A 25,838-nucleotide genomic window follows, 5' to 3' on the forward strand; every position below is an offset into this window, starting at 1 on the left:
TGTCCTTTGCCTCACCAGGTCAACACTCAGTATTTTTTTCCCCTCAACGCTCAAAGAGGAACAGTTGTGACTCAGAAAGCTTAAAGAGTTTCTTCCCTTTCTCTAAGCACCGAGTTACTGGAAAACACATTCTTTAGCCAGCTCACAATCTGACCTGCAGGCCAGCAAGCTCCATCAGTCATCGTACAGCAGCACAGCCCTCCACTGCCCTCACCAAGGGGCACAACCCCTGCTGCAGCACTCCCAAGCCATGCAGCTCCCAAGCAGGGTCACTCCCACCTAGGCACCACCCTATCTCCAGGTAGAACTGTGCTCACTCCCTGTGGACTTACTCCCCCAGCCCTAAGGCTGGCAGCACCTGCTCCCAGCAAAGGGCTCTGCTCTCCCCGGGATGAAATCCACCAGAAGAGCCCTCTTCACACATCACCCTGCAGAGCCATTCTGGCAAACAAACTTCTTACATGATGCGTGGCTCTACCCAGCAACCTCCATCCTTCAGAGAAACCATCCAGCTCCTCCCCAGCTGAGCCTGATAATTAAACCCAGGCACTTCATCGGGATCAAATGGTAGGGAAGAGAAGATCCCTCCCTGGCCAGGCCCAGCTGCAGAGTTGCCCCATGACATGGCCTCTGCCACTGAGCCGAGTGCGAATAGAAATGTGTATTTGATGGTTTTCCATTGAGCCACATTAATTCTATAGATTATGGTGGAATTACACAAGGGATAATTTAGGCTTGGGAAGTTTAATAGGACTACACATATGCTTACAATAACTCATGTGCAAGAATGTTTGCAAGATTATAGTCCATGTTTCCAAGAAAACAGATTGTGTCTCCTTGTGGCTCGTTTCTGCCGGTTTCCAGCTGAAGTCATCAGCACACATTTATGATTATCACATGTGGTTGCTGAAGAAGTTATTACAATGTCACAAAGAGGATTATGATTTCAGGTGGGGAATAATTCTTGTACAAATCCTCTTCCCATACAAACAGCCCCGGTAATAATGTGGAAAATAGGGCAAAGATAAGAGATTTACACATAATGAGCCAGATTGCCCCGCACGCCCCAGCTGCTTTGTCCCGCGCCGAGCGCTGCCGTCGGCTTTGTGTTGTCAGAGGGATGCCGTGCAGAACGCGCTTCTAACCGCGCTCAAAGGTTTCCCTTTTTGTTCCTCCCGCGGGGTTTGAGCCCACTGCTGGTACGGCAGCGGTCACCCAAAGGCTGGGAGCTCTCCTGGCGGCCCGCGGGTGTCAGAAGAACGGCACCAAACGGCAGTCGTGCCCCGATCAGATGAGGTAAAAGTAAAAACTCCGAGTGATTTATTTGAGCGTAATTTAAATCTGATCGCCCGACGGGAAAATACTACCCCGTACTTCTGTCTGCTGCTAATCGGGACCACTTTATTTCGGAATGGACGAAACGTGTAATTTCTGGGGTGCGGTACGCCGTCGGTAGATGCCTGGAAGCTCCCGAGCCGCAGCCCGGCTCCAGCTGCAGCCCACGGCGCCGTGCCCGCCGGCCGCAGGGCTCGGGGCCCTCGCTCACGCGCTGCTCGGGGCCGCGAGGACGGCGCGGTCCCGGCAGCGCCCAAACGCCGATCGACTTTCGCGGCGCGTCCGCGAGCCGCCGTTTTCCTCACGCCGTCCTTTTCCTTTCCCCTCGGGGAGCTCCGCTTCCCCTAACCGGGAGCGGCCCCGCTTCGGCGGCCGGGCCGCACCGCAGACCCCGGCCCACACGTGGTAGGCATTACCGGCCGCGCCGCGGCCCTCGGTGGCGGCGGATTCCTTCCCGTTGACGTCTCCCGACCCCTCCGCTCGCCGCCCGCTCCCCCCGAGCGGCGCCCGCCCGCGGCGCGTCGGTGGCGGGGCGGGCCCGGCGCCCCCTCCCCGGCCGTCCCGGGAGGGGCTCCCTCACCTCGCGCCGCGATTGGCGCGCGGGCGGCCCCAACGGCCGCGGGGCCGGGCCGCGAGGGAGGGACTAGAACTTTCCGCGGCCGCGGGCGGACTCTCGCCTCAGCCCGCCGCAGTGAGCGCCCGCCGCCAGCGCCCCCAGGCAGCGGGGAGACCGCGGACATGACCCACTTCAACAAGGGGCCCTCTTACGGGCTCTCCGCCGAGGTCAAGAACAAGGTACGGGCGGGACCGGCGGCGCGGGACGAGTCCGCCTTTGTCCGCGCCGGCGGCGGGACGGGGCGCGATGCGCGGCTGCGCGCGGGGAGATCGCCGGCGGCGGGACGGGCCCGGCACCCTGCGGCACGGCCGGAGGGCCGCTCCCGCCGCCACCGGGACGGCGCTGCCCTCGGGACGTCGTTCGGAGCGCGGCGGAGCGCCGTCGGGGCCCGGCCGCGACGAGTACGGAGCGGCCGCCCCGGCTCCCCGTGCCCTGACGCGGAGCGCCGCGCCCCGGCCCTCAGAACAAACCCGAACCGGGCCGAGGGCAGCGGGCGGTGGGCGCAGCCGTGCCGTGCCGCTGGGCCGAGCCGCCCCCCGCGCTGCGCATTCCACCCGCATGACATCATGGGCACGGGCGGCGCGGGCCAATCGGCGGGGCGCCGCACAGATCGCGCATTGTCTGCCCGCGCCGCCCCGCCCCGCCACGCCCCGCCCGCGGGGCACAAAGGCGCGGGGGTGGTGGCTGCGACGGCGATGGGTCCGTTCCGTCTGAGGGGCCGCAGGGCCGGGCCGGGCCCAGCGCGTCGTGGGCAGCGCTGTGGTTTAAAAAACAAAACAGCAAGCCGGCCCTGTCGGTGCGCCCTTTGGCCGCGGTGCTGCGCGCAGTTGTGTGCACCTTTGTGCGTTGCTACACGGAGTCGCTTTGATTTGTCTTACGTCAGTACCCGGCTCTGCTGACCGCTGCCTTGCACTGAACAGCCGCCCGCTGGGAGGCCGTAAGAAAGATGCCCATGGCCGTCCCGGGATGAATTGTGCTCCAGGCAGCAGCCCTCAGCGTGACGCTCCATAACCGCTTATCTCCCACACGACTGGCATCAGGCCTCGGCAGCTCCCTGACCTTGCTCTGCTGGTGGCTGAGTAGAAAGGGGAGGAGAGCAGAGCACCTGCAGTATCAAAATGTGTGCGGAGTGCCCAGGTGGCTGTGTTGAGGCTGTTCCCAGCGCACCATGGGGCTGTGCCCACGTAGCGGGGTGCTACTGTGTGGGGAACATCTGCCAGAGAGCCCTGCAGTGCTGCGCTCCTGCCCCACCACCCCTGCGTGACACAAAGAGACAGTAAGGTGTGTACTTCTGCCTCTGAGTTGGGAAGAATGGAAATGCTGTTCTGCTTTGAAAACACACTGACAGAATCATGTAGGCCTAAAAGCGATGCCTGTAGGAAGACAGGGTGGGAAGTTCTTTGTCCTTCCTTGCGGTTTCTTATTGTCAGCAGCTTCCGTAGGGCCTCCCAAGAGCGGCTCCTGGAGCATGATGCTGATGGAGGACTCAAAGCTGCCTCACCACCAGTGGAAGGGCCTCATGCTTCACCCTTCAGGGTGTCTGCTGTGGGTGTCAGCTGCGGGCTTTCACCGCTTCCCTCCATGCAGGTGTAGGGAGGGAGGCTCTGTGGGCAGCTCCTGTTTCTAGTGTGCAGACTTCTTCAGTCCTGGAAACATCAGTGCAGAACAGCCACAAAAAGTTGTTCACACACACCAAAGACGCGTGAATTCATCTCTTAAAAAACAATCCAGAAAAAAATAGCTTTGAACTTCAAGAATGTTGTTCTTGTTGGTCTTTCTTACTTAATCACATTTCAAAGCATGATATGAACAGATACACCGCATCCCTCCTAGCTGGAGTTGCATAGCTCTGTGCCTGGCAGTGTTGTTTCCCTCAGTCCAGAGGACCAGACAGGAATAGGTCTGTGAAGACCAGAAGTTCCTTTTTTCAACTCCTGCAGTGTCATAAATCAAACACTGGAAGGACATCCATTTTTCAGCTCCTGGTGGACCCTTTTTGGCACTGGTCTTACTCAGGCTTTTTGAAATACTGACCTTGGTGGAAGCCACTGTGCTGCTATCGGTGGTGTTGGTGCATTGCACAGAGCTGCAGTGCTCCCTGCTGAATGCTGCCCATGTCAGATGCCCATGTCATAAGCATTTGGTGCCAGCCCTGGCAGTTGCCCCTGCAGAAGGCAGATGTGCTGATAGCTGGGCTGAGCAGAAAGCTGTCTTAGTTTTAGTTTCTGTTCTTCATTTTCCCATTTAGTATCGTGTTGGTGTTGAGAGAGACCTTTGTTTGGTGTGGTATTTGGATAGATGAATATAACATGTCCTGATGCTGCATGAGACGTTTTTAAAATTTACACCCCAGATTCCATCTCCAGGCTTTAAACCCTTGCTCAGTTTGGTGTTCAGGGCTTTTTTGCCTTTTTTTTTTTTTTTTTCCCCTCTTGAGGCTCCACCCCTCTGTTGTTTTGCACCTTACCTGGGCTGATTCCGGGTGCCTGCTCCACTCTCCTTCCCCTCCACCCATATAGATGGGATCTGCGCTGGGAGCCTGCCAGGAGGAAGCTGTCTGCAGGAGTGGGCAGAGCAGGGCAAGCCCTTTGAAGTTGATTCCTTGTTTACCTGAGATCGCAGAGGATACTTGATCCCAAACAAATAATCAGCTAGGAGCCTTTTAAGCTGATTTAAATGGATAGTAGTAGCAATAAATAGTTTTCTTACTAAGAAACGGGGCAGTGTCTGCAGTACCCCACGGTTAGCATAGCTTGAGATGGTAACAGTGTTAAGTAGAGCTGCAGGCTGATGCTGTGTTAGCTGCTTACGGCTAACTTACAGTGGAGGTTGGGGGGGGAGGAGGGGCAGAAGGTTTCAGCTAACTTACAGTGGAAGTGGGGAGGGGGTGGCAGAATGTTTCATGGCATTGTCCTGCTGGGCAGGGCTGGGAGCAAACAGCAACAGGGACAGGCGTGGAGTTGCTCAGCTGCTTCCTCCCGCTCTGCCCTTCCTGTCAGCACACAGCAGGGCACTGCTTATCTGCGCCCTCCTCTCACCTCTGGTACTCTGCCAGCTCCATCACTGTTCATGTGTGAGGGAGGGTGGGCAGAGTAAGGTGTGTGCGGAGTTAAACTTGGCCTGGCAGTTGGCTGTCTCTGACTCTGGTCTTCATCATTCCTTCTGCACTGTCACCATCAGGAAACCAGCCCAGGTCAGGACCACTTCTGGCATGTTTGATGACCAGAGTAGCTGGAGGGAGTCACTGCAGCAGTGCCCTGATGGGTCAGCTGCTGGCAGTGCAGGAGGAGAAGGGGACAGCCTTGTAACTGGAGGCCAGCAGACAGAGGAACCCTGGGAACAAAATGCCACCCTGCTCCCTTTCTCAGGGCAAACAGGAGCTGTCTGGTATAGAGCAATGTCTGTGCTCCATGAGACCAGCCAGGCCTAGGTGCACGACTGTGTTCTTCCTGAAACTGCTGAGGAGAAAATTCTTGTATGGTGTTTTACTTCCTATAGGGCAAATAAAACCACGTTTAATTTCTGTGTCCAAGAGTTACATTTTAACAGATATCTAACTGGGAACCAGGTTCAGATGATTATACCTTTCAGATTCTTTACCTCAGTGATTCATAGAATCATAGAATGGCCTGGGTTGAAAAGGACCTCAAAGATCATTTAGTTTCAATCCCCCTGCCATGGGCAGGGTCGCCAAGCACTAGACCAGGCTGCCCAGAGTCACATCCAGCCTGGCTTTGAATGCCTCCAGGGATGGGGCATCCACAACCTCCTTGGGATTCAGTGATAGCTCGGTGAAGTGCTGAGTGTAGTTAGCCTGCAAGGTCCTCTCCTTCCTCTTCACAGGCTTCCTTTCAACATAGAAATAATACCCTTTTCCTTCTTAAAAAGTAACCATTAAAACAGTTTCAACCGCACACTTACGTTTCCCCTTCCACGCTTCGTATTTGCTATTTTCCTTTAGGAAGCCTCTAGGTTTGCTCACTGAGTTTCTTTTAAAAACCTTCTGTAAGCTATCTGCTGCTGCTGAAGTATTTTTCTACTCACATTATCTACAATGACATAATAAAAATGAAGGATAAGGCAATAATAAGGATCAGGACAATGAGCACTTAGCTGCCATAGCACAGGTGGTAATGAGCATAGGCTTTCTACATTCCCATCCTCTTGAATGGAACAGTGTGACTTTTATTTTAAATAATAGTTTTAATGTACAAGTTCTGAATTAAATCCAGGTGTTTAGTTTAAAATAAAATGAGACTCTATGACCTTTATGTATTATATGTGTTTTCACAGTTTGTCGCCTGGAGAGTAAATGAAAAATCCAGTATTTTGATGCTAACTCTCAGAAATACTTCAATAGAAATAGATAAGCTGAGAATGAGGAAGAAGCAAAAGGGCTTTAAGGGATCAAGCACCAAACTCCATTTTGTTCCAATCAATTCATGGTTTCTGATAGTTGCTTCTAGCTCTTGAAGTGAATATTTACTAGCTAGCTATCAGGCTCACCTCATAGGACTGCAGTGTTTCTCTTTGTGCCCAATCTCTGCATGTTTTTCCAAAGAACTGTGAAATTTTTCCAGCTGCCTTCAGGCTTTAGTAACAGATCTGCCGTTCAAATTCAGTACTCATATCTTTCTTTTTTATTGGTTTTCTTCCAGAAATCTCAGAGTGATAATCTTCAAGCATCTCTGGTTTTGTTTTTTTTTTTAATATCTGTTCCCAATCATCCTTTATAATTATGATGTACAAAGATAAAAGGAACATTGAACATTTCCACGATGGATTTAGAGAAGAAATCTGTAAACCAGATATATGGAAAGCACTCAAAGTAAGAAGAGAACGGCACTTAATGTTGTGGTTTTGATAAGAAAGTCAGCACAAAACTGTTTACAACCCATAGCTGTTCTGTGGTTGTTGGGTAGCCAAACTTGCCTTCAGTCCACGTTTGGCACAACAGCTTTATGCACCACTTAAAATACACAACAGCATTCTTCTCTTCGCTTCCAAGTCACACGTTTGCCCCTTTCTGGACAGAAACCCTCACATATCTGAGCATCCTGGGTGTGCAGAGTTCTCACACCAGTTACAGTGGCATTAGTGCCCATCAACAGCTACATGCTTGGTTTAGGTGTTTTAAAGTAGGAAGGCCTTCTGGCAGTTGGGAGTCTTCACTGTGCTCTCGCAATTCATTTGCACCCTTTGCTGTCTGTCCGTGGCTCTGTCTCCATGTCTGACCCACTGGCTCAACAGCTCAGACAGGGCTGTTCTTCTGAGCACATATCAAGTGAAGGTTTCTCACAACAGCATTAATACTGACACAGCAATAAGCAGGCCTGCTAACAGGCGCAAACTGACAGCAGTAACACCTGTGTAGCTGACAGTCAGTCCATACTTACGTCTCTTTCTGATAACAGAAGGACGTGCTTTGCCACGGAAGCATTTCCCTTGCCAGCTGACCAGGATGTGAGCACCTGCCACCCAGCACCTGGTCTCTGCCCTCCGAGCCGTCCTGTACATGGCATTGCTGCTGGCTGTGTGGACAGGCCAGCGGGTGGCTGCCTCATGACGGCCAGTAGTGATTGCTGTAAACGATGACATAAGGGTCATTTTCTTCTTCTCAGTGGTGTAAGTCCCCAGTGATCCTTGGCATGTCGTCGTTATGTTGACAGTTGTCTCTTGGAGCCCTGACATGTTTTACAGCTTGCCTGGAAGAGTCTCAAGCAGGAGCTCTTGAGCCACAAGCCTGATATCACTGTCGGGTGTAAAGCCCCACACCATGGCTGTGATTTTGCAAGTAAAGCCCCATGCCACAGCTGTGATTTCACAAGCACGTCTTGGCTTACCACATCATTTCAGGGAGGAAGGCGATGACTGGCAGCACACAACCAGGGTTCAGCTCCTGAGCAGCAGGGCTGAGGTGGAGCCGGGCAGGCTGCAGGAAGCAGCAGCGGGGATTCTCGCTGGGAGATTGCATCCTGCTGGAGCTGAGGCAGTGCTTTGGCCGTGCCTTCAGTGACACAGCTCTGTACATTTATAGAATGAGTTACAGCAACCTTATTTCTGCTGGATCCATCAACTTCTTAGTATAACTTGCATTAGCGGTAGAAAAATACAACACTTGCTGTGCTTCATGTTTAAATTCTGCACCCTTCTATGGCCAGAACACCTCTTAGGACAGCAAATCAAATCTGCATGGAGTCATGATGATTAAATGGGATTAGCAGACTCAGAAAATAGAAAATGTAAGTTGCATTTCAATGACACGTGCTTGTTTAAAATGTACAAATGAGTTTGGTTTCTTTTTGTGTGGTTTCAGAGTTAGTTTGAAATTTGGAGATAGTGCCCCTGTTACATTCCCCATGCTCGGTCAGTACCATTAGGAGGCAGATGGATGTGTGCGTGCATGCGTTGTTTCAGGACAATGGCACATCAGTGGGTTTTTCACCTCGCCTCCCTCTGTAAGAATATTAAGAGGCCTTTTCTTGGGCTATGATTTGCCTTGGAGAGTAAAGGATAGAAACTTCTCTGTATGCAGAGCTGCTGGCTTCTGTAGCTGTGTAACACCATATACACTGTGCATCTGACACATCCTTTTAAGGAAAACTTTTTAGAGATTCCCATCCCCTACGGAATGGTACAGGAAAGGCCTTCAGTAAAAATGGGCCCGAGGCCAGGACACGTAGGGCAATTTGAAACAGATTTTTTCTAAGTGAGATCATGTGAAAATCCTTCTTTTCTCTGTAAGAAGGACTCTTTTGCTTAAAAATGCTTTTCGTAACTCTTTGATTCTAAACAACTGTTAACTTGTATAGCTATATCCAGCAGCAGCGTTCTCTTTTGGTAAATATTTTTGGTTCTGCAGCATTGCCTCAGTAATGTACATTGTCTCCATTTAGCTGGATTGAATTACTCAGTGTTCTTCCTCAGTGGTTGTGACTTCCTCCAGGTAGGCAGTTCTGGGTTCTTGTTTTCTTAAAATGAGCAAACAGATAAATGCCAAACTGCCAACCTCTTGTTTTTTCATAGAGCGGTGCTGAGTTGAGTAGCTATGAGCAGACCTAATGACAGCTCCCTGCTGCCTTTATAAAGCCTTCTCTCCGCCGAGGCAGACACTGTTCTGGCATCTCCTTGCCTTAGTTTTCTTGCTGTTCTGAACAGCTTTCATGAGGGTGGGATCTGAGCTGCTGTGCTGAGGGCTGCAGGAGCACAGCGTGATTCCTGACTACCCTCCCCAGCACACCCAGCTTGGACACTGCCATGAAAGCTTCACATGGCTTCCCTGCTGAGAAAGATCTCTGTTGCTACATTGTTTTCCTGTCAATATTTCCACTGCTACAGCCTCCGATTTACAGACAGATAGTTTGAATTTATTCCTGGTTATGCCCGAATGAGACTAACTTCCCTGAAAAGTACTTTCCTGTTGTCTCTGATCAGTTGACTGAACACTAGAAGTCTTGCAAGCAAGAGACAAGGCACAAAAGACAATGCTGCAGGCAGCATTTCCTTGCTCCCAGGTGCTCGGTCAGAGGCAGCTCTGCTCTGGCGGTGAGTGGGAGCCCCACAGAGCCCTCCCTGCAGCAGCACAGGGCAGGTAGCTGCACGCTGCGGTTCATGCTGCCTGGAAAGCTGGGAGCTGCCACAGTTCCTGTAATGCCACACTGCTGCTGCCTAAAGTTGGGTCATAACACTCGTGTTAAGCCAATGAAGCATGTGTAATTCAGACCTATGTCACCAAATGTTTGCTTATTTTTGCAAGAAGCTGTCCCTTCACCTTGCAGAATTACTGTAGGGATCATGTCCAAATAGAAGTAAAGAGTATGCTTAGCTTTCTTAGAAAATAGAACACTTTGTCCCTTTTTTATGGCCTGTCCTGAGAGCAGCCTTTTGTTGTTAATAAACGATGACACAGAAATGGTTTCAATAATGTTGAAAGAACATAGCAGTTTCAGTAATAATAAAAAGGCAGTAAGATTAAACATCAGAGACAGAGAGCTGGTTTTCTGATGGATAGGAAAGAATTTGAGCAAAACATGACCAACAAAGGGAGAGTTCAGACAGGGCACCTTCTACAGAAGAGGGATAGAACTTTAAATATTTTAGGGTTGGGACCACTCTTACACATCATTTTAATACAGCACTGCCCTGCACTCAGTGCTTCTTGTGTTCTAAACCTGCACTGCGCTCCTGAATTCACTACAGTGAAACTGCACCTTATGTTGTGGTAACCCAGAGTTCTGGATGCTGTGCATATGTACATCCTTGCCACCCCCAGCAGCACTAACTACTGATATCCTGTGGCAGTAACAAGGTTGTATGATCTGTGCCAGTCCCTCTGGGCAAACGGAGTTAGCAGGAAGCTCCCAGTGCAAGTGACTGTAAAATGCAATCTGTTACGTGGTAGGGGAGGACCAGTAACTGCCTGGTTTTGGTGCAAAATATCTCTGCTCACAGTAGGTTTACATCAGTTGGCCAGGAAGAAACTGCAGAAATAAGTCAAGGGATGTGTTTTGCTTATACAAATTTGTAGGTATTTTCATAAGGACTTCAGCTGCAGTAAAGCCATAGCCTTTAACTTCTTAACGCTTCTTTGTATAGCAGTCACACATTTTGCGTGATTAATTAAGCATGTGTCTAGCTTAATCTTCATTTGGATTCTTAGCTGATTCCAACCTTTTTATGCTGTGTTCTGTATATATGATGTGAGTAGAGATGGATTTGGATAGAGATGCAAATTTGGTCAGATGCCAGAAGAGTAAGTAAAGCAAATGAATTAAAATAAGTATACTCGGGGTAGTTTTCTTTATAAAATAGAGAATTTCCATTTAAGATTATTTCTGTCTCTAGAGAAGTAAATGAGCCATTTCAGGTCAGTGTTTCCAGGCTGTCACCTGCTGGGATCTTTGTCGCAGCACAGACTGTAGAGAAACACATATTTTCCTGATGAATATTTGTTGTGGGTGCCTCAATGAGTCTCAGAAGCATGCTGGGGCTGCCTGGACCTAAATCTCAGCAGCCTGACAGCAACCACACAGTACTTGTTCCTGTTATTGATAGTGCGCTGTGCTCTGATTTATGTTGTATCACAGTTCAGTAATATTGGGCAGGGCTCAAAAGCAAGGAGAATCTGTTCTCAAGAAATAACAGGCTTTATGCATTGTGTGGGATCAGTGCTACCCTAGTTGAGAAGAAACTTTATATTCTTAGGCTTTTTGTGTAATGATTGTGCAGCGATTTCATAAAATCATAGAATCACCAAGGGTGGATAGACCCCCAAAATCATCCAGTCCGACCATCCACTTCCCACCACCATTTCCCCACTACACCATGTCCCTTACTACAACATCTGAACATTTCTTCAACACTTGAAATTTTTCCTAATACCCAACCTGAACCTACCCATTATTTCAAATTATTTCTAATAATGGGTAGTGAATATTACTCAGAGCTTCTTTGCAGGACACGATTTAAGTATTCAGCAATATACAGAATAAATAATGCAACACAAAGGGACTCAGTATCAAGAAGAATGTGTGGTGACAGGAGCAGATGTTGCTGCAGTTGGAAGCAGAGCTGATCGCTAAGGAGTCACAGAGACCTGTGAGTGTGACAAGAAAAGATAATGTGAATGTGAGGAACAACTGTGAAAACAAATGGGAATGGGGGAGAGAGCTGCAGTAATCCAACAGCACAGCACAACTAGAAACCGTTCAGTCTGAGAGCAGGCACAAATCTAAGTTGTTAGAGCAGTTGGAGGGAAGACATGGGAACAACTTGACTGGTTTGTGAGCAGGCAGAAAATCCTACTGCGCAGCCATGGAGCACAACACCACATTCTTCCCACCTGCTGCTCTGGCAACAGGAGCCCTGCGTGCCCACAGGTGCCTTGGGCAGGAGAGGAATGGAAACTGTGTGGTGTGGCTTGCTCTTACTTCACAGAGCTTAAGCTGGTGCACGTGGAAGTAATGCCAGGGAATTTGGATTAATTCTCATCCGTGTCGCTTTTAAAGATTTTTCTGATTACAGAGAAAAATGAAATGTTGCCTGTTGTCAACTATGCTACAAATAACAAAAAATTACAATTTAATATTAAGCAAAATGGGTACAGCTGTAAAAAAAACTGTACTAGGTAGTGTAGTGGTGGGATACAGTGACATTCGTGTTAACACAGTGTATTTCTTGCTTTTCTGTAAACAATCCGTAACGACAGAAAAACACAGATGCTCAACTAGCCGGGCGTACTTAATGGCAGCTTTCATTTTTTCAAGTTTCTCTTTAGTTTTCATCTGGATTTCTGCATTCCCTTTTACCTTTGGGTTTCATACGCACAATCCTGCGATACCTATTTTCACATGTAGTCCTGGTCAACGTACATGCAATGAATAGGGAATTTTAATTTGTCCGTATGGTGAATGTTCACTGGGTTGCTGGTAGCTCAGATGGCAAGAAGCTGCACTCGATGGTGAGCTCCTCTCACTGCCTCTTCTGCCCCACTTTCCATCAAATCCTAACTTTTTCCCAGTGCCGTAGGTCCTATGTCTCAGTTTGAAGATTATGCTCTTTTGTGTTCTATGACTAAACCTCTGTGCTGGCAAACTTAACTGGTTCCAACAAGAAGTGTTACACTCCTTTACCTTTGAATCTGAAGTTTAAGTATGTAGGGTGACCTTTTTACACTACAGAATTTCAAGTGCAACTCAAGTGCACTTTTTTAAAAAAATGTAAATTTAGACAATCTTTTTTTTTTTTAAAGTGAGATTTGGCAACGCGTTATGGAACAATAAACAAAGAACTGAACAGGGAGCTCAGATGCAAAGAGCTGGAATGCTGGAGAATCATTTGGGATCAGCGCTGTAGTCTGCCTCACTCCCACTTGGGCAAGCACCCACTTTTATTGTTCCAACTTTAACAAAAATCAGTTTCTTCAGGTGCTTCCAGGTCCCTGGAACACAGTGTGCCACGTGCCATGTGTGCCACATGCTGGCTCTGAGACCCCTGCAGTGCGGGCACACAGTCTGCGGCGTAAGGGAAAGCTTCAGAAGCACTACCAGTTGCTGGCTGTTGTAAGGTGATAGGTGACTTTAAAAGCTTTATCCTTTATAACTGCTTTCTAATTACTGTGTTGTGTGTTTGTTAGCCTCAGTGACTTGTAAAAGCTACAGAATGTGTTTAAACTTTATCTTGAAAAAACGTTACAGTATTTTTCCAGAGTAGCAGCAAGATAGCTGAACTCTTAAACTGGAGATTTGGCACAGGTGTAGCTTTTAATGTACAGTGTGTACTGTGTAATTTGGAAAAGATCAGTATGAAAGGACAACTGAAAGTCCATATGAGATCATTTATGGTGCGAAATACTGGCTAACATCTCTCCAACTGAGCACGCTACGGCACACTGAGCAACTCTAATGATCTGCCTGCGGACCTTGAACTTTGAAACAAAGGCAAAGTTACCTTCACAAGGAAACCATACGCTTGACAAACAAGGTGATGATGATTACTAGTCTTGTATTGAACTTGGGGGGAGAGTTTGTACGCTTTAAGAGGAGTCCTACCTGCACAGCACAGGACAAGAAGATCAGAGTTCCAAGAATCCTGAATTCTCCGTTTGCCAAAATAAACATATTACAAGAAGGCATGGGTAGTACCAAATGCTGCAAGAAGCATCAGTGTAAGCTATCACCAAGGAATATTTCATCCCACATCTGAGGAGTTGTGAAGTCTGTAGAGGAATCAGGTTTTACTCAAGGACTCAAGCCTAATGTGGATACTGGCATAAATGCACGTGTATCAGATTGCTTAGCATTATCTGTATGTGACATTCAAAGATGAAACTTGGCAATGGAAACAGGAATTGCCTAGTAAAAGGCAGGAAGGACCGACTTACTGGTGCCCTAAGGTCTAAAGCCAGTTCTGCTCCTCCCCTCCTTCCACTCCACAAAGGAAAAAACAAATCTAGGAAACAAAAGCCAAAGGACTTCCACTTGTAAGACTGAAGCGCATCAGTTTTAGGTAGTAAAGTGATTACTTTAATTTATCTGTAATAAAAGATGGCAGAAGAAGAGATTTTAGTTTAATTTCATACTGCATTAGTAAATTTGGGTTTTGCTTGTTCCTCTGCGTCATTGATAAGGCAGTCTTCTATCCTGGCTCTACAAGACAGACACTACAGCAGTAGAAGCACATAAGCATCTGAAACAGCTTCTGGTAAATTGAAATTTATATTCTTAATACAACTTTAATGTATTATTAAATGTACGTGAAGCTCAGGAGAAAGGCAAAGGTAGTGTCTGTGATCTCATCTTGTGCAAAAGAGGCAAGTTGAGAATGTTCTCATAAAGCATGCAGAAATTTTCCAAATTTCAACCTCCCGTCCCAACAATTCAGACACAGTGGGAGCATTTTGCAGAGATGTAACAGAAGTATTTTGTACAGCTTGAGTGGGTATTTTTTAATTTATTTGGTACATGAAGACAGTCCAAAAAGACAGCGTTGAGCCTAATTTTTCAGCAGCCTCTTCTTGTGACTTACAGTAACAAGGTAATATATAATGTTAGTCTTCTGAGGGCTACCTATTGTGAAGCTATCGCATTTCTACTTCAAATTAATGGAAAAAACCTTGTCTTTCTGTTAATTGCCAAATTTTACATAGCTTTTTCTGTACTGAAACAGAAGCCAACTCTTCACACTACCAACTGGCCTAGCAGTCAGGAGCTTGTTAACAGGCAAGTGATACCTGCTTGCTTCTTCCCACAACAACAGAGCACTTCTGGCTTTGACCGCTTGTATAGACTTCAGTCTCAGAGAGATTTCTAACAACTACATCTGTACCTCAGAAGCGTCTACAAAAGCGGCAGCATTTATAGCTTTATGCATGCTACAAGATTTATCAGAACAAAATAAAGAAATGTACAGTTGGCATCCTGCTATCTGGTTTTAAACCAGATTTTAAATGTTTATATCCATTGCCACAATTTGATCTTTTCTACAGGGTTCTGAAACAGCAGCTTTTTCCAATGGCACTGATGGTGAATTCTTTGAAATGAGCTGCTCAGCTACCGCTTTCATTTTACTAGAAGGTGTTCTCTTTTGCAGACATACGAGATTTAAGTATCCGCCATGAAAGTTCAGCATTAAAAAGGATCAAATGATGGCATGTTGAATAGTAGTAATGGAAAAAGCCATAATGTTTCATTTATAACAAAGCTTCCAACTTTCCCCTCACAGATAGCAATCAAAGAAATGCTGGAACAACTGATAGATACATGGAAAATATGAAGTATTCCCTAGTTTAGTGTTTCATAGCTTCTAACTGCGTCACTGGGTGTAAAACAGAGCTAAGAACCCAAAGCAAGCAGAACACCTCCCCTCTGGTAGCACTGACCCAGCGCCCACCCAGCTCAACTTATCACCTCTTGTCACAAGCTTAGCCGGAATTCTCCATTTCCACGTCTATTATCTTTTCAGATAGAGTAAGTATAATTCACAAAACCTACCACCACCACCTGACACGTAGTAACCTAGTTGCCCGCCTGTTAAAGACATCAAAGCCTTTGCCATGGTTAAGTCAAACTGCACCGTACTGAAGACAATTTAGAAAATGCACAGACTTAATAGTAATGCTTTTGGTGCCAAAAATGCAAGTTTCCTCATGTGATTTTTGTTTCCCTATGAGCAGATAAGGGCAGTAGCGATATCCCCAAGATACTTTAAAACCTCTTGAAAAACTGAGGACTTAAATGCACATAAAGTATTCCAACAAAGTAAATATCTTTCAAGAGACAGGATGAAATTCCATCCGATCCCTTCCAAGTAGCTTAAGCAATGGGGGTAGTTATTTTGTATTCATCTCATTTGTAATCTCAAATATGGAATGCACTTCATATTAAATAAGGAAAAATTGTTGCCATTTTTTTTTCCCTTTATGCAATGACAGCCACAAATGCACAAGTGCTGGTGAGACTCACTCCGGTTGACTGCCATTTTCATTTATTGTAAACTGGGGGAAGGAGGAGACGCGTGATCTTTAAAGCGTGTCCCTTGGCGGCATCACCACTGATTTAGTTTACTGCAACATCGGTTTTATGCACTGGTTATTTCCTTACTTATAAAGAGGAAAAGAAGTTCAGCTGCAGGACGGCTGAACTATCACTTAGCATTGGCTTTAAGCTAAAGTGAAACAAATCGCCTGAATGTTCAGCTAGCGTAACATTCATTATGTTTCTAACTATAACTGAAGAACAGAGGAAGAAACTTGCTCCGGCCCCTCTCTGAACTGTGTGCATGTTAAAACTGCAATCTTAATGTGGCACAAACTGTCTCCATCCACACAGCCAGCCCCACCTGCCTGCTCTCTGCTAACTGGAATATCAGAGCATACCACGCTCTGACCTTCATACGGGTTCTGTCTTTTTCCAAACTTGCCTGCGTTTGTGCCTATAACTTCAGATTTTGTCTGGGCACTTTAATAAGGTCTCTGTAGATTCTTCAGTGTGGAATAATGATATGAAGCTATGTTTTAGACTTTGGGGATCTTTTTCCTTTGCCCAAAATACTTCAAAAAACAGAGAAACAGAACCTCAGTTATGTCCACAACTGCAGCTCTCCTTTGCGTTTGGCAGAACTCAAGTAGCTTGTTCAGATGTTACTGGGAAGACAGATTCAGGGTGTGATCACACAAGCCGTGTTTCCATAGGAAACAAAAATAACCATGAAAATACTTAGTGAGCTGCCTGCCAGGTTAGGAAGGAGGACAATAACCAGCTTCCTCATCACCGTTTTCGAGTGAAATGAATCTTTCTGGCTGGGGCCCCTTGCAAAAGCGGCTACCCACTCCGTGCTGTTATTACAATCACTAAGAACACAGCAGCACTGCTGCTGGCACTGAACTAAAGGGCAGGAGGACTATATTAAAAAAAAAAAAAAAGACACAAAGGTGTGGTGGCTTTCCCTGTGGAGCTGTGAACTTAACAGTTAACTTGTCTTGTCCAGTTCTCACCTCTTAATTTCAGAAAGATATTTTTAAAAAATCACTTTCCTTACTCTAGGCAGTATTTATTACTTGAGCTTTCTTCTCCTCTGTGAGAAAAGAGAGAGCTCAAGGATGTCAGCCCACCACCAGCATAAGCGCTGAGGTACTCAGAGCTTTTGCAGAACACTGCACAGAGTTCTACGCAGTGATCAATGAGGGAATTATCCTGACCTGTAACTTAGGCACCACAGCAGCACTGCTACAAACGGTTCAAGGAAAAGGAAAATAAGTATTGCTTACATAAATTTCTGAAGTAAAGCCAGAGATACAGGAATTTTCCATTCCCTTAGAAGAAAGCAGAGAATGGTATACTGTGTGATTTCTAGAGTGGTCGGTTTGGAGTTGGGGATAGTAATGCTAGCCAAGAAGTAGTAATTACCTCAATCCAAGTAATTCATGTAGGTTGGAACTGCAATCTGCTGCAGTATAAAATGGTTGCTGATACCTAGCTTTTCTGGGCCCAAGTCTAAGACAGTCCGCATCAAGTGTGAAACTTTGGGTCTGCATGTGACTGGCTTCAGCCAAGTCTCCCATGAGGAACTAAGCGGTGGTCAGCAGGGCTGTCAGCAAGGGGCAGTGCAGGTGCTGCTCAGCCTTGGCAGGGCAGCTCGCTCGTCCCCAGCCTTGCTTGCTGTGCTGGGTGGGACAGCCTGTATTGCACACAGAGAAGCTTTGCCAACCTCTGCACAAGTGGAGGTTAGTTGTGCCATAAAATCATGTGCTTGGATAATTTGTTCTGTTTGCACAAAAAGGAGCAAGTTACGTAGGACTAAGATTGCTTCCAGTGATGTGAACCCTCTTCTCCAACTTGCCCGTGTTGGAAGCATTGCAGAAGTAACAGATTTAAACCGAAGGAAGTTTGAGCTGCTTTTCAGCATACTTTGGTGGGGCAGGGAACAAAGGGCAGAGCTGAGCTTGGCTTCTCCTGGCCTGGTTGGAGTGCACTGCTTCCCACTGACTTGCAGCACATGCAGCACCAACTGACATGCTGAGTGGTGAGGTCTGAGTGTCTGGGAAAGGAGTTTTTAGAGTCACCGTGTTGATAACTCTTGGCCTCTGTTTGATGCCTTCAATTCCAAAGACAATTGCAGGTTTTCTCCCTAACATAACAGTGCTTTGCAATAACTTTGCATTTAAGACAGGAGATTGCTGCTTATTCCACCTGAGTCTCCAGCAAACCCAAACAAAAGAGATACATTAGGCATCCGGATCCTGACTCTTAAACTGAAGAAAAACAACAACAAACCAACAAAAGAAAACCCTGCCACCACACACAACCACCCAAGCCCCCAGAAAGATAACTGTTGATGTTGTGGTGACAGGGAAAACCTAACAATCCATCTCCATTAGTCATAATCCAGCTAAAGCAGAAAATCCACTATAATCTTCTCGTAAATAACATCAAATCTATTATGTGTAAGTTCCCGTCTGGAAATGTGTATTGCAGCAGTAGTACTGATGGTTTGGAAATGTAGAATTTTTACTTTTATAAGCTACTGTTTCATTTTACTTGCTGCTGAAGTGCAACTTCTGTGTAAAGTGCTTCTTCAAAAATGTCATTATCCCTCTGCAGCTGTCTAAAGACTGTGCTTAAGTTCTAGCAAGTCTTAACAGCAGGGAGAACTGTTCAAGTGCTTCAAAGGAGTACTTGCACATAAACATTTAGTAAAGCCATAAACATTACAGTAAAAGGAAGAAAAACACCTGTACCCTGATACCTGAAATACAGTACTGGATAGATGCTAGAACATACTCTCTCAAACACCTAGGGAAGAAGTTGCAGTTTTTTCTTGTGAAGTAACTTTGTGACTGCTTGTGTTACAGATTGCCCTGAAGTATGATCCCCAGATAGAAGAAGACCTGCGTAACTGGATAGAAGAGGTTACAGGCCTGAGCATTGGTGCAAACTTTCAGCTGGGGCTAAAAGATGGCATCATCTTATGCGAGTAAGCATTTATTAAGTAACCTCATTTCAGCAGTTTTCTACATTTGCAGAATGCAGATAGACTTTCTGAAGAGTCCCCTTCAAACACATCATTAATGGGAGTCAAAGAGAGCTGGCGGTAGGGTGGGAGACAGCTTTTTAGAGATTGTGGAGAAGAATCAGAATTTAACTCAAATCTCCTTTATATTTCTGCAAAGATTTCTAAATATTTCTGAATGTAATGATGAAGCTCTTTTCTGTAATAATGAAATGGCACACAACAATTCTAACAATTCTTGTGACTTGTCTGCTAGACGTGTCAGACTGAGGTCTGAGCTAGGCACTCTGTATAAATAAAAAACCTAACCATTCTGATTAAACTAATGCAACTAACAAAGTATAACTGAAATATTATATAATGCCTGCAGAGATGGTATAAGGATGAAATATATTGTTTAAGCATTTCCCTTTTTTTCACCTCCCTAGGCTTATAAATAAGCTGCAGCCAGGATCAGTGAAGAAAATTAATCAATCAAAACTAAATTGGCACCAGGTAAAACAAAAAACCAACCCAAAACTATACCTCTAACCCCTCCAACCCCCAAACAGTTCTTTTCCATTAACAACTTTCCTGTGAATATCTATAGCTTAAATCCTGATAGCATCAAGTTTTGTATATGTGTAACAAGATACATGCCCAACAGTTGGGTGAGGTTACTGCGTATGTGAACATCATTTTATAAAAAGCAATTCTAACAGCTAAGATGGCTCGTAAATGGCAGCTGACTATACATATTTAGTAGTAATGCTTTAGCTAACAAATGAAGTTTTGGGTGGAGGAAGAACATAGAGCCATATAGCAAGGCCTTTTCCAAGCTTAAAGAAAATACAACAAAATCAAAACAAACAACCAAAGAAGAACACCTAACTTTTAATAAACAGACAGCCGGCGTATTCCATCTGGGTGGTTCTGCAGGCTCTCAGGTCAGCAGCTTGCCTGTAACCTGAATATACGAGGTCACTATGTGCAGCCTCCTCCTGAGAAACCCCTAGGGGACACAGGGAACAGTCTCTAAGGAAATGTTTTGCAACAAAACTCAGAAAACAACAAATAAATACACTGTCTATTGGACTTCAGTACATCCACATTTGACCTTTATGGGTAGTCTATCTTGCACTTTTTTTTTTTAATCCCCACATGACACTCAAAAACAACGTGCCTTTAGAACAGGTATTGGCCTGTTTTTTTTTTGCTTTTTTTGCCTTTACTGTCATTGAGTCTAACTTACTGCTGCTGTGTCAGTGTCTTGTTTTTATTGTCATTGAACACTAATAAATACAGTGGAGGATTTTAATCTCTCTCATGACTCCAGAAGGAAAGGTGAGATTGTCCTTATTTGCATACTCCATATTACTTCCCAGTTTCTACAGCATATAGTGCTAGTAAAACCCAAAAGCTTGTCTGAATTTGTCCAAGTAGGTGAACAAGACAGCACCTGCAGACTGGAGTAAACGTTCTTACTGCCCATATAGCTATGTTTTTAATTGTCTTTCTCACAATCAGTTCTTGAAGCTTTGAATTAGGATTTCTCTTGGAACGGACACAGTTGAGTTGGGTCATCAAAACACCCCTCTAATAGATACTGATGGAAAGATGCTGGATAGACAAACTCAGTCTGATTTCTGAAGTCCAGATTAAAACTAACAAAAGTAATCTAAAACTCTTCAGTAGTTACTCTTAACCATGCCAACTCAGCTGTTCCATTCCCACAAGGCAAAGAATGTGTGTAAAAAAGCAAAAGAAAAGCCAATACCAAGAAGTTCAGTTTTAAACTAGTTACTTAGTTTTCAGTTTGAAACACTGAATAGAAAATTGGCTTTTTTGTTTCTGTTTAGCTGGAGAACATTGGGAATTTTATCAAAGCGATCCAAGTCTATGGCATGAAGCCACACGATATTTTTGAAGCCAATGATCTTTTTGAAAATGGAAATATGACTCAAGTACAGACTACTCTCGTGGCACTAGCAGGTCTGGTAAGTATTTGTACCTCTGGCACTGGCAGAAGTCCAACCTATCAAGAGGGGATAAAGTACTGTGAGTCCGAGAAACTGCAGAAGTTGCTCCTGAGATGGTAGCTGTGTCCTACCTCATTCCTTGAGCAAAGGCTTGGAGTTAAGAGTTAGGATTTTCGACCTGAACTAGGGAGGCTCACGAGAGAACATTAATCCCTGCAGATTATCCTTCTCACTATGACAAAGATACTTAGGTAGCTTCAGAGTGCATGTTCAAATGGTGACAGGAATGGTTCTCTCCTCCCACCCCTGACGCAGTTTCTCATGAGATAATCCTGCTTGTGGCATCACTTGAAAGCCCAGGACCAGGTACAAAGGCAGCTTGCCTGTCAGCCTAGGTCCCTATGCAGGCTGTAAAGAAAGTGTTCCAGTCACAGAAACTCTACTTAATACCGAATATTTTCCTTCTCCCTAAATAGGCAAAAACCAAAGGTTTTCATACTACAATTGATATTGGTGTCAAATATGCTGAGAAACAAGCACGAAGTTTTGATGCAGGAAAACTAAAAGCTGGTCAAAGTGTAATTGGCCTACAGGTAAGTATGAAATTCTTGTTTGCAGTTACATTTGAGAACAACTTTGTTTTGATTAACAGGGATATTTTTAATGCAAAAAGAACCTGGCACTGTTACAGTATATTCTTGTCATGGAAGGAGGTGTGATGTTTTAATTCCTGTAAGCAGTTGATTGGCTTTATATGCTCATGTGACTACCTAGATTTTTTGTGTTTGTTTTAAATCTGCATTAAGAGTAATAAGGAGGAAAAGATTAGCTAATATTAGCAGTATCACCTTGATCCCTGACAGTGGCTTTTAAAGGAGGCTGAACAAAATTGTACAATTCCTATGGCAGACACGTTTTGGTAGTAACACTGAGTCTGTACTGTCCAGGGTAGAAGCTGATGATTGTATTTTGATACACACATCTATTTCTTACTGTATATGCAGTTGGGCAAATGCCAGTCACTGAAATGCCTTGGGATGACCGTTACTTTTCCTTTTCCTTTTGAAGCTTATAATGGAGAAGTGGTAACTTACTACAAGCAGTGATCAAGCTAGATGAGAAAAACACACACAGCAATTACTACTTCTGTCAGCCATCACAGTTAGCAACTGTATTTACTTTCTTACACTGTCTTGCTGTACAGATAAATCACTTTTTCTGTCCACCTCTTCCTTCTCCCAATAAAGATGGGCACCAATAAGTGTGCCAGTCAGGCGGGCATGACTGCTTATGGAACTAGAAGACACCTCTACGATCCAAAAATGCAAACTGATAAGCCATTTGACCAGACAACAATCAGCCTACAGATGGGCACTAACAAAGGAGCCAGTCAGGTAAGGAGGACCACGCATGACATTTCCAGAACAGTTTGAACACTCAGCCTGGGCAAGTGATGAGAGTGCAGCAGCAGTGTCTTGCTGACAACAGCAAGGAAGTACAATTCAGCTGTACTTCTATGCAGTAATTGAAGAACTTAAATTTCTCATCATTAGCTGATATGTTCTGTGCTGGAAACTTTCAGGCATAAAAATGACATGGGACTTTTAGAATTTTCATCTGGCTGCGTTGTGTCATAAGAAAACCACAGCTTTGTTTCCAGTACTAACTAAACACAATAATCACATCTTGGGCACCACCTCAAAGCAGTTTCTTTCTAAAGAGCGAGATTAAATTGACCTTTCAGCAGGGTCTTTTTTACTAGTGAACACTTGCTGCTGTTCAGTTGTGCTTGGATTTGTAGTTTCTAGAACTTACAGTAAGTCGTACAACTTGTAATAATAAACCTCATAATCACAGCTCCTGACCTTACTGAACCTTTACAATCCTGTTTTACTAGGCTGGTATGCTGGCACCAGGTACCAGAAGAGACATCTATGATCAGAAGCACATATTGCAACCTGTGGATAACTCGACTATTTCATTACAAATGGGCACCAACAAAGTAGCTTCACAGAAGGGAATGAGTGTGTATGGGCTTGGACGGCAAGTGTATGACCCCAAGTACTGTGCTGCACCAACAGAACCCGTCATTCATAATGGCAGCCAAGGAACAGGAACTAATGGGTCAGAAATCAGCGATAGTGATTATCAGGCAGAATACCCAGATGACTATCACGGAGAGTACCAAGATGACTATCAAAGAGATTACCATGGTCAGTACAGTGACCAAGGCATTGATTACTAGATTTGCATCTGAAGTTCAGTATTAGTCCATTATTTTATTCAGTAAGAACGAAACTAGCCTTGTGGAATTGTTACCTGTCTTTCCTACAGACTATACTTAATGTACCTAAAGAAATACTGCCTTACATACATTCCTCTTTTCTTTCTCTGCCCTTTCCCTGTCTAGTTGCCTTTAGTGCTGTAACAGTTGTAGTCTACAGCATAACCAATAACTGCATATGAAGTAAAAAGGAATACTGTGAAAGGGGGAGTGCTCTTGTACAGCCAGGTCTTCTAATAAGGAGCTATGCATTTTTACAATCTACTTAAGTAGGTTTTTACATACCACATTAAGCCTTCATTTTACATATTTACAGCTTTTCTGTTTTCCATATGAAATCAAAGAATTTAATGCTCAAAGTTAAATGTGGTCTTTGCCAATTAAGTCTAAGACATCACATAAGTGATTTAAATCTCATTACTATGTTTTTAAGGTATTGTTTGCTAATGGTAAGTCCTGCATTAGATGTGTGCATTTGTGATTTCATATTCATTCCATTATCCACACTGACCAAACTCTTAGAAATAGTTGTTTTTACTAAAAAGGGAGCTTGTACAAAGTCTTGAGCCAATGGAAGTCCCATGTCTGATGGTGCATTTACCTTTTATTGTGCCATAATATATCCATGTAGAAATGCTTTTTCTTCCTTGAACTGTATTTATTGCCACACTTCTCAAACTGATCCCAGTGTATTTTTATAAATAAATATTTTTTCTTAAAGGTATGTAGAAGACCCTGTCTCATTTGTTATGCTACTATTATTAAAGAAGAGATAGCATGGAAATTACTCCCAAATCACCACCATCGTTGCCTGTGTTAAGAGTAATGTAGAACTGCTGTCTGTTGCAATCCATGTTCTTTCTTTTCCGCAGGATTTAATCTAACAGCCTAGTAAAAATCTCCTGGGAGTAAGTGACAGTGACTTAACAAGAAAGGAATGTAGCTCCTTCATAGCAGAGTTCACTTCCCCTCTACGTGACTGTGAGATTATGACTAGAGATCCTTCAAAGCTCACAAAATCCCTGCCCTTTTCTCAAGGCAAATGAGGAACTACAGATATTTAACACTGCCTCTCCTTTGGCCTATAACCTTCATACCATCACTTGGAGAATTCAGAAGACAGAGTATGTAATGAGATACCCAGATCTGCATTTCTGCTGGTCTGTGGTCTGAGTTCATTAGCTCCTAATAGCAGAACTTAATTCCTAAATGGGAAACGCTTTCTTTCTTGCCAGAGTGCAGCAAGCTTCTGCTGAAGGGTGGGGAGTACCAAGTACTGTCACTGAACAGAAGATATTTTAAAATTAGTTACCGTGTATTTTAAAGTTATTTATGTTGATATAAAATGTTTAATACCTGCAAGTAGTGGATTTGGAAAGGATTCTTCCCTCAAGACTAGAAATTTTGGTCCATTTGTTTATATTATCTTAGGGTGTGGTGATGTGACTTACACATGACTTACTTGTTGAATAAGACTTATTTATTACATAGAATTTTAAGTTGAAAAGGAGCTCTGGTGGTCATCAGCCCAAGCCCTGCACCTTAGGCAAAGGAGTGACCAAGATGTCTGTTTAGACTTGCTCTTCCAAGCTATGCTATTGTCCCCTTCAAGATACCAGTATTCAGCAACTTGCACTTAGGCTATTAGATGCTGAAAAGCAATACTATGATTAACAACAAAACACTTCAGTAGTTTGGGTAAAGGCGGGATCTCTTCTGAAAGCCTAAATGATGCCTTCCTGCTCTTCCTGAAGCCAAAACATACTTTGAACTGCTTGCACACATTTATTGTGTATGTACCTGAAAGGAGGCACAAAACAAGCAAACAGTTCTGTGTGTCCATTTCTGTCACTCACTGCAGTACCTACTGTAATCCTAATTTAATTAAGTGAGAGTTCGAAGAAGACACCAAACAGATACAAACTGCCTTGCTTAAAACCTATTGTGATATGTAGTTTTCTCCTGGTATTCAGATAGCCCCCAGCTCCTGTTTAAGGGAAATAATTATAAATATACCTTCAACTCCTCCAAATCCAGTCACCTGTAGCTGCAGGAAACTGCATCCATCAGTCCAAGGCTCCACACACTACTGGACTGCTCTGAAGAGCAGACACTGCAAATACCTAAAGTGGCTTGGACAATTATCAGTAGTACTAATGGCATTCACAGGAGCTCTACTTCCAGCATGCTTTAGTTGCCTGACTGTGGTATCCTACAGGGAAGCAGAAGAGCAAACAGTTTCTGTGAGGGTAATTTATTCTTCTAGCTCAGGTGAGGATTTGTGCCAGGCAGGAATGCTACATTTGGAGGCTGCTGACACAATTACTAGCAGAATGTGTATGATGAGGAAGTCTTGTGTCATACCTGAAAGCTACTGTAGTTAAAAGGACTAATTTAATTAAAAGGTATGCATTCTGAACTGTCCTCTGAAACTGCAACTGAAAACATGAGATTGTCAGTTGTAACTCTTCGGCCACAACACTGCTTAAATGAAATACGCTCAAATACAGTTTAACTGGGAAATTCATTAACTTCCTTCTTTAAAAAGCAAAAGAAACTTAGTAAGCATCTAGAAGTCCTTTCTCCACCCAGCAGCTGCACTGAAGGCAGTGATACTGAATCAGTAATTGCAATGAAC

General features: G+C 44.7%; 1 protein-coding gene and 1 long non-coding RNA gene across 2 annotated transcripts; one reads left to right on the top strand and one right to left on the bottom strand.

Moving 5' to 3' along the window:
- Positions 1–725: 725 nt before the first annotated feature.
- Positions 726–6,447, bottom strand: LOC121111432. The gene is made up of 2 exons (XR_005861952.2): positions 3,986–6,447; positions 726–3,665 (listed from the first exon to the last, which is right to left on the bottom strand). It is a non-coding gene; the product is annotated as an uncharacterized LOC121111432 (long non-coding RNA).
- CNN3 (calponin 3) lies at positions 1,971–23,924 on the top strand. Its single transcript, NM_001354671.2, has 7 exons — positions 1,971–2,130; positions 18,801–18,922; positions 19,387–19,453; positions 20,797–20,934; positions 21,393–21,509; positions 22,164–22,310; positions 22,814–23,924. Exons 1-7 carry the CDS (start codon positions 2,074–2,076, stop codon positions 23,159–23,161), a joined length of 996 nt encoding a protein of 331 aa, NP_001341600.1. The 5' UTR covers positions 1,971–2,073; the 3' UTR covers positions 23,162–23,924.
- Positions 23,925–25,838: the final 1,914 nt, after the last annotated feature.

The sequence above is a fragment of the Gallus gallus genome, chromosome 8 (assembly GCF_016699485.2).
Source record: "Gallus gallus isolate bGalGal1 chromosome 8, bGalGal1.mat.broiler.GRCg7b, whole genome shotgun sequence".
NCBI lineage: Eukaryota > Metazoa > Chordata > Aves > Galliformes > Phasianidae > Gallus > Gallus gallus.